At 33.7% G+C, this 9,712-nt stretch overlaps 1 protein-coding gene across 1 annotated transcript in view; it reads right to left on the bottom strand.

Annotated features, from left to right (window-relative positions):
• The window catches only part of LOC104522270 (transformation/transcription domain-associated protein-like), a gene marked incomplete at its 3' end in the record, with an annotated part of 76,293 nt that overhangs the window by 22,946 nt on the left and 43,635 nt on the right, over positions 1-9,712 (bottom strand). The window contains 10 exon segments of the mRNA XM_029084157.1: positions 319-606; positions 927-1,046; positions 1,771-1,917; positions 2,281-2,460; positions 3,460-3,557; positions 3,560-3,672; positions 4,557-4,678; positions 5,353-5,555; positions 6,713-6,859; positions 8,926-9,063. Coding sequence (XP_028939990.1) covers positions 319-606; positions 927-1,046; positions 1,771-1,917; positions 2,281-2,460; positions 3,460-3,557; positions 3,560-3,672; positions 4,557-4,678; positions 5,353-5,555; positions 6,713-6,859; positions 8,926-9,063 — 1,556 coding nt within the window.

Genomic DNA, 9,712 nt, shown 5'->3' with positions numbered 1-9,712 from the left:
AACCCAACAGCACCTCTTCACGGGGAATTCAGTTTTGTTTAGCGAATAATTCTTTAAGGTTATATACCAACAGACTTGATTAGGGAAAGCACACTCCCTTTGAGGGAGACAGAGACAATACAGACTTTTACTCAAGATTTAAAATCAGGGGCAGAAATGGTTTCACCTAGTTCTACACTGCTGCAAAGAATTACAGTTGGACTCAATGATCTTACGGGTCTTTTCCAACCTAAATGATTCTATAGTACTATTGTACTATACTGTCACTGTGTTTTTCTCTTCACATTTCATAAAGTATTTCAATTAATTTAACACTACCTGTTGAGGAGGAGTTATGCTTTCCTGCTCGTAAAATTCTGTTGTCTGTTTAGGCTTAATTTGTAGACTCAGTCCTTTTTCAAAGGCTTGATGTTCCAGCATCAGCGTAGAACGAAACCAGAGATTGTGAGTTTTACCCAAATATTTCAGGACACAAGGTCTGATGGGAATGGGAGGAACACACTGTGACATTGCTTCCACAAAGCAATTGAGTGCACTTGGCTGGCAATCTCGCTGTACTTGATGGCTACCACTGCACAAGAAAGGACTTATTTCACCTGCTAGAGCCTAGAAGAAAAAAAAAAAAAAAAAATCAAAAACATTAGAATAGTTATCTGTTCATTCAGATTTTTCAGTAAGAGAATTTAAATTAAAAAATTTGTTAATACAGGGAAGAATCATTTGATAAGTGTATTTCTCTCTATAAATTGAAGGGCTCTCTTTCTTTCAAAAGAAGTATTGATAGAGGTATACAGCATTCACTAGTCCCAGAGAATGGCAAACTGCTCAAAGCAATTGAACAAGTAATTTGTCACACACAAACATTTTTCTAAAGCACCAGTCATTTACAAAAAGGAATTAGTATGTGATGAGAGAGAGATTCTCACATGTTGTTGTCTATCCGACAAGATTTTCCAGAGTCGTGAAAAGAGCTGTATCCAAGTCTTCTCTGCTAATGGTGTAGAAATATGACATAACTGAACAAAGGCGCTCAGCAACGCTCCAGTCTAGAAACAAAAACAAAAAACAAACAAAAAATAAGAGAGAAGATAAGTGTATCAATGGGAAAAATACAATTAATACTCTCAAAAAACAGGTCACCCTTGTACATTACTTTAAGCAGTAATGCAAATGCCTTTTCCAACCAACATATAAAAAAAAGTTTCCTTTAGCACTACAGCCTACTGTAACAAGAATTTACTCCTATTTTCATGTTGATCAAGACTGGTTCATTACTGTAGTCAAAAAAAAAAAAAGGAAAAAGGAAAGAAGTTGATGTCTTTGGTGACAGTAATGATCAAGTTAATTGGATAGAGCTGTTACTACTGTGAGAATTATTTCAACATAGCTTTCAGCTAAAATTATCTCCTTATAAATTATTTAAACATAAGATGCCAATTTTTTTGATCCTACACTTGATCTTTGTCATCATTTTTCTTAACTGAACAGCTAAAATACACTTCAGAGTTGGAACAGGATGAAATTTAACTTCGTAGGAAAGGGATACAGTAACAACTAGCAATTAAGTGAACGCTTAAGAATTTTTTTACCCTATGCAAATGAGAAATTACATCAGAATATAAGAGATGTCTAAATAAACAAATATTGGCTAAAAAAAAAAAATCAGAAGTGTGATAAAGGGGGAAAAAAAAAAAAAAAAAAGCATGTCAAGTCAGTTTGAAGATTTCAATATTAAAATTATTTGTCAGGAAACCAATGACCTGTACCAACCTTCACTTCTCGAAGAGAGTCAAGAAATTTGTCATGCCGGTTGGTCAACATGTGCAGCTGATTGCCAATGTCCTTCTCAGAAAGTTCCTTAGTCTTAGGTGTACTGGTCTGATCTCCCGGAGCCAATTCAATGTCTATTTCAACATCCTATACAGAAGTAAACAACTCAAAGCACGCAGATACTTTCTAAGTACTCTAGATTTTTTTCCAAACAAATACAAAATGCCCTTCCAATCAACTTTATTTCAGGTCTCACTATTTATTTCTGCTAGTTCTTCAGGTTCAGATATAGAATTGCTATAGTGCTATTGTAAAGAAAAGGCTAAATGAATTAATTCAAGTCCTGAGAAAGCCATGCATTGTAAAACCACAGTGTATTAAACACGAGATACACTGAACAATCTGTGTACATCACGTTCAAGATATATTCCCCAAAATTTGATGAGAAACCAGGAAGAGCTATATTCCATCAAAAAGATCTATTTTTCTATAATATTTTCTGTAAGTTACCTCTTCTTTGGATTCACTGTTTTCTCTTTCACGAGGCTCTTGTTTGACATGGGTTACCATAGCAAATGCTGCTCTATCATGACTGTCAGCAAGGTTGATAACATTGGTGATAGAGGGCAGCATGGCACCCTGACAGCTTGTCCCAATCGTAGTATTTCTCTCACACACCGCCAAAAGGAGCTAAGACATTAAAAAGCAAGGACAGTTTTTAAATATACATTTTACTGTAGTATTTCAAGGAAAACATCAATATGGCTTGATATTTATCAACAATTTAAAAGTTGCAAGAATATCTTTAAGGCCTATTTATCACCCTTATTCAATAAATACACTAACACATTTTCATCTTCATCTGATCACATTTTGTCACCATGTTGAATTTCATTACTATACTTTCAAGATTTTTTTTTTCAAGACTTTTCTGAAAATGCTGAAGAAACGGTTATTTCCTACGTTTAAATTCTGTATTTTGTACTTTTTAACACATATATTTACTGCCCTCAATCAGCTAATGTATATAGACTCCCCCTGTTACAGAGAAATTCCTCTCAAAAAGGATGTGGAAAAAAACCACCACAGTGCTGTTTTTCATCTCTCTGGAAGGAGTTCTAATACTTTTAAGAGTACAAAGTCATCCTCAAAGTCCCTTTAAACTCATATTTTAATACAGTAATTGTTGGGTTTTTTTTTTTTTAAAGAGGTTTGGTTCCATCTTGTTTTAAATAAACCAACCAAAAACGCAATTTCATTTCACTGCAATTGCACCTAACAGTTGTCATACGGAGCAGACACTCCAGCCTTAATGTTTTGGTTTTTTTAAAATCATCTACTAAAACAATTCTTGTATTTTTTATAATCATCATCATTTATAAGACATGTATTTTCTTAAGAAGTATTAACCTGATAATTAAGATTTTTTGCAGAGAAAATAGATTTTAAAGGTTGATATTAAACCCAAGCATTAGCATTTCATGGTATCAGCATTTGCACACTGTATTTTTAAGAACCACTGTAAGTATCTGAGGCAGCAGACTTGGTATTTTTAGCTTTGATATAGATAACACATACTACAAGACACACATTGCATAATGCTTTTACACACAGCCAAGAAAAACGGGGAATAAAATTAGGGTTTTTCTCAAATAGTAATTGTATTTCTCATGCAAATAATTTCCCTACCTCGATGCATTGTTTTATCCAGAAGTGATTTCCCATTGCTTCCCAGTTTTGAGAACAGGTCACATAAAGCAGGCGCTCATAAACACGACGTTTTTTTAATTGTCAAAGACCTCAAAAAACTTGGCTCGTATGAGTGGCTGGGCACAACGCAAACCCGAAAGAAACGCTGGCTCGAGTTTAGCAGTAAGTTCACTACCAGAAAGATTCTCATCCCTAAAATGAATAAAGATGAAATGACATAAACATTAGAAAGAGAAGCTTTCTAGGTTTTGGATAGAAAATACTAAAAAGAGGTGACATTCTGTAGAATGTCACCCACAGGGTGCATCCAGGTGCAGCATTTGGAGAGAAACAGCAAAGGAAATACTGCTGCTTGTTATAAAACTGTCCCAGAACTATCATAAAAACTCTACTAAGAGAAAATCTGACCATAATTGTGAAACAATTTCAGCCACATCTATACCTTACTTGAAATGTCAAATTATATTCATTGATAAAAACTTCTGACCACCATGTCCACGACAGGGCTTTGCACAGTTAACCAGAAAACAGAGCAGCAGCAGGCAGTAAGTTGAAATAAAGTGAATCACCAGCACAAAATTAAATACCTGGCATTTTTTTTATAAGGTAACTATTTTAATTATTTCATCATGTTACAAAACCTGCCAGTTTAGCTAGCAAAGTAACTCTCCCCAAAGTATAATTTAAAATGAATTTCCAAGAAAAAAGAAAAAAAAAGTTATACCCTACAGATGTGAAAGACAAACAGATTTCAGCTGTCAGCACATTGTTTAGAACACAACCAGTGACAAGGATGCCCTGGTATCTTCAGAAAGGAAGAGACTGGGGTGAGGGAGATATTTTAGTGAAGAGAAAAAAGAAAATATTTTCTAAGGAACTTCTGTTTTCAAATTGCCTTCCACAGATACATATTGTGGTCTCAGTGAAATAAATTGATTTTGCATTTTAGGGAAGGGGGGAAAAAAAAAAAATCACTTAATTCAGATCTAGAAAGATTGATGGCATGTTATAAAGGTCATATATGGTACAAATTATGAACCAATAAGCTGCAGTAAATGATTAATTGCTGTAATTACCTATAGACATAGTTAACAAGGTCTAAGAACTGGGCATTTAATTCAAGGTCTTCTGGAAAACGCTTTTCAATGTAAGTCATCATTTTCACTAGTAAAATGGACTTCTCCCGGAGAGTAGGTGTCTGAGTTAAAAGAAGACATGATTAATTTTGTCAATTCATCTTAAAACATGCAAAGAACTGGCACACTCAAAGTACACCTCAGTCATCCTTTATATCACTCTTGCATTTTCTGAAGTACTGAAAAATAGCTTCATAGAAGGTCATAGTTCTTAAAAAGAAAAGTAACTCAAACATTTATCCTTCTAATGATAGAGAATTTAAAAATTATGACTAAATTAATTTGTTCAATTATTACAAAAACCTAACATATATTTTTTAAAGTGTAGGTCCTTTTATATAGCACTACATTGTCAAGTACTCTAACAGGAAACACAGCAAATTGAGGAGGCCACAAAATTTTACACGAATATCATGATTTAAACCAGCATTAGTCATCCTCCTCCTGAAGAATCTCTTTATTCAAGTGGAACACATTTTAAAACTTTTATTTTAAAACAAGTTCTTAGCGAAACAGCATTTGAGATCAACACCTAATGTAAGCCTATAAAACACTAAGCATCTTTAACTCCAGTTATTTTCACAAGGGATGAAAAACATTCCAAACCTCATCAAGGGCATCTAAACATATATAACAGATCCTTACAAACCTCACTGTCAAAAACTGATGAATTATAATAGTGTTTTATAGTTATTCAGTATTTGAAAGCAGTAAGGATGTTATCTTCTCAATTTACCTGATTAGCTGCCATTGGGGAATTGTTTTTCACCCACTCTTCCACTATTTTTACCACTGCACGAAGAATTTTGGCATCAGTAGATTTTTCAATGAGAGATGTTAGAATAGCTTGAATAAAATTTTTCCTCATTTCCATGCTCATCACAGCCAGGCGAGTTTTTACAAGATCCAGGCTTAGCATTACCAGTTCACTTGTACCTGCTATGGATCCAAAAAAAGAATTAGAATTGTGTATACATCTATAAAACACTTAGTAAAAAAAATTTTCAAGATAAGCTACTGTAGTTTTAAAAATAGCAACAACAGTATCTGTTACCTGAAAATATATCCCTAGAAATAATGTTTTCAGAATTACTACTTTCCATTCTTAAACAACTGAGACAGTCTCCTTCCAAAAACAAAACAAAACAAAAAAACCCCAAGTTCATTCAAAATCCTAAAGGCAAGCTTGTGCTGTTTCCTTTCCGTAAGTCTTTGGTAAAAGGTATTACAGAACCCCAGCACTGAAAAACTCCAATTAAACTCATGAAAGAAATACTATATGACACAGCACACCTATTCTGTTCTGTTAATTTCCTGACTTGCTTATCTGTCAAGTTTAATAATTTTCCAATTATTCCTCAGTGTTAATAAAATTTGCAAGGTTCTCATTTACCAAATTAAAATATGGGCTGGGAATCTATTAGCAGCAATTCTTTCAAAGTATTTTCTTCAGTGGTTTGTTCATTAATAAATTACAGTACCCTTTACTAGCACTGAATTTTCTTCTACAAGAACAACTGATTTTTTTTCAGTGACTCATGACTTAATTTATTTGATAGACAGAATTGTGCAGATTGAAAAAGATGCTATCTCAAGATAAAAACAAAAACTATCTCAAGATAAAAACAAAAGCTATTTTAAGATAAAAACAAAAGCTATTTTAAGATAAAAACAAAAGCATCAGCTCCAACAACTTAATTTCACAAACACTTGTTCCAATATTATCAAACAGGAAGGAGTTAAAAAAAAAGTGAAAAGAGAACAATCAAAAGTCAGCCCCTCTCCTCTCAACACTATAAACTCTTGAAGAATTTCCACTGTTTCTATGTTATAGCTCAACAAACATTCACTAACCATTCACTGAAATGTTTGGGTTAATACTGAAATGTATATATTAAGCAGGTAACAGGAACTCGCAGTACATTTTTATCCTTCAATATATCAGTAATATTTTTCACTAATCCTTAAGTATTTTTCAACATGTAATAATGCACACAAAACTCCACTAAGTCATTTAAATCCCTTTGGGATGAAGAGATTTTAATACCTTACAACGCTTCTAATCATTAACATCCTTAGACTATATAGTGTAATACCTGTATTTGCTTCTGCTGTTCCTGCTGTAGCCTGTGGGTTTAAGTGTTCCCTGACCATCTTCTGCAGAGATCGCATGAAAACTGAAATCAATCTGTCAATATAGCTGGGATTGTTACTGCACGCAGACTTCAGAATCATTAAAGTACCTACAGATAAAAACAATACTTAAGGAAGTAAAAACTTCTATTAAACAGGAAAGATGCAGGTTTCCAATGCAGATGTTCTCGTTCTGTGAGAGAACAAAGGAAAATGTTCTAGCTGTATTTTGTCCTGCCCTGAAAGCAGCATGAGAGTTCCCAAGTTACAAGTACCAGAAATCTGTATAGATTTGAAGAAAAACTTTCAGTCTCAACTGTAGTTTAAAATTTAGTCTTTAGTCTAAGACCCAAAAGTTATTTTTGCATTAATCAAAATACTGGAAAATTCTCTATATAAGTGTGTGATGGAGGGCAAGTGGGAGAGAGGGAAGACAGAAAGAGAAGAATTGAGAGCAGATACTTCAATATATATAGTTAAACAGATAATGAGGCAAAATGAAACTACTCCTAATGTTGCACATTTGTTTTAGTAGCAAAAATTTTACATTAATAAGATTGGGGTTAGTAATTAAAAATAAAAGAAATACACAATCTTGGTTTTTCCAATCTAGAAACTTTATAAAGTTTCATAAATCAGTTACTATAGATTGAAAGTTAACACTATTGAAAGAGGTAATTTTGGTACAGTTTATGAATGCATGATGCCTACAAGATGACAGACCCTTGAAGTTGCCCACAGTGGCTGACAATGCCTATCTTAATATAACCTTATCTATATACACGCAAACCAATCAGTTTAGCAACACCTATGCTTTAAAACACTTAACTGTTTTTAAAAAGTACACACATCTGTCAAACTATACCCTCTAAAAAACCTCCTGCTATCCTTTTCTGCAACTTCATAATTCAAGGAAAGCCTACAACAAAATTTATAGAAGCATGCTTTGTTCATTGAATGGCTGCTTCAAAAGTTATTTCTTTTCCTTCTCAGATGTGCACAAAATCTGGCACACGCAGTTCAACCTCTTACACACAGAATTAAGAAGACACGCCCCACCTGACAGTTAGATTGTAGAGCTGCCTTTAAGTGAGCTCTGGACACAGTGTAAGAAACATCTTTCTTGGTTAGTTTGTTGTAAAGCACATCCTGACACCTGACAAATAGGCAATTCCCAAAGCAAAATTGCAACTACCTACACAGATGACAGAGGAGAATAGTGAAGGACATTTGCCATTTAAATCAGCAAGTTTTCCAAAATTGTGCAATTTCAGGTCCATACTACCAACACAACCAGTTCTGGGCCAAACTGTATTATTCCAATATAACTTTGTAATTGTAATACGTAGTTGAGCTCTCTACCAGTTAAGTGTGTACAAAGAATAAGACAAGAAGAACATTTCGGGTCTTCAGAACAGTATATGCTAAAAATTCAGATTTGCTTAATAAAGAAAAAAATAGTATTTTTGTAATGTCTTACTTACTGAAAATTCAGCACCTATAAATACCTAAATCTTCCTACCTCTACCAGTTAAGTGTGTACAAAGAATAAGAAAAGAAGAACATTTCAGGTCTTCAGAACAATATATGCTAAAAACTCAGATTTGCTTAATAAAGAAAAAAAATAGTATTTTTGTAATTTCTTACTTACTGAAAATTCAAAATCTATAAATACCTAAATCTTCCCCAATAAATGAGGCTTTAAGAACAACTGAAAAAAAACTTACAAAGCATTAACATGTAAGAATGCTTACACACATTCTTTGAAATACTCTATTGTATCTCAGAGTAGTATCCACAGGAGTTTGGTTTTTCAATATGCAAGTTTCCAGTAACTTTTACTTTGTATTTTGGTCAATCTGAATGATGCATCTTTTTCCTATGCACTGTGAATACAGAAGCCTTCCATCTAGCACAGCTGCAGCTCCCCACTTCAAATAATTGCTCCCAAATCAGTTATCCAGAGAAGACAGAATGCAAGGAACCCCCCAGTCCCTTTCTTCAAAGCTGACAGACATCCCAAGCTTGTCTCTCAAGTAAGCTCCAAATGCTTCCTACAGCTTCCTCTGAATGATACGAGATTTCAATTTCCTTACAGAAAATAAAAGCTTGTGACAAAGATCATACGCATTACTGGGCACTCTCCATACATCTACTAGAGATGTGGGAAACTTACCGAAGAGCTGAGAAGGGTTAGCATTAGTGGCCTTTTCATAATTAGTAAGTCCTTCATAAATAACCTTTCCGACTGCAGCATAAAGGCACTCCAGCTCTTCATACTTTGAAGCTACACTTGAGGTACCTGCAGAGTTTAGAGAGTTATATTTACTTTTGGTAACATTAGCTGCAGAACAGGCAACTACCAGTCACACCGTGAACATACAGTCACCTATACCATCATCAGAACTTTAGCTTGCTAATAAACCAAGGTAACACAAGAAGATCTCTTATTTACATAAACCTCTTTATTATTCAATCAATGTCTTCTATAATAGTGTATCAGTACTTCTAAATAACTAATTTTGATAAGAAGTCTTAGCTTACTGATTTTTTTTTAAGAAAATATTATCTAAATAAGTTTATATTAAAACACAGCATATTACCCATTGCCTTTCTTTTTTACAGTTTTCCTTATTTTATCAAAACAGCAAAGCTTAACAACTGAAAAATTGCACTTTGAAGCTGAAAAATTATAATTGCAAAAATACATTAAATTTATAGCATGCATTTCTTGAACCAAAGTTATGACAGCCACAGGTTATTAAGTTTTTATGTCAATGGATAATGATGTATTCCAGATGATTACTTATTTCAGCTTTTCTTTTTTTAAACAGAGGTTGAAAGTGCAAGCTAAAATGGACCATTAAATGTAAGAATCATAAAACAGAATATTAGCACATTCCAAAGAGAGTCTTCACTCCACCCTCAATCACTCAAGTTATGCAGCCATAAAGAATAAAAGG

The sequence above is a fragment of the Antrostomus carolinensis genome, unplaced genomic scaffold (genome assembly GCF_000700745.2).
Source record: "Antrostomus carolinensis isolate BGI_N321 unplaced genomic scaffold, ASM70074v2 scaffold14173, whole genome shotgun sequence".
NCBI classification, from domain to species: Eukaryota; Metazoa; Chordata; class Aves; order Caprimulgiformes; family Caprimulgidae; genus Antrostomus; species Antrostomus carolinensis.
The sequence above is the reverse complement of the archived record's forward strand: the minus strand, read 5'-3'. Positions and strand labels throughout refer to the sequence as shown.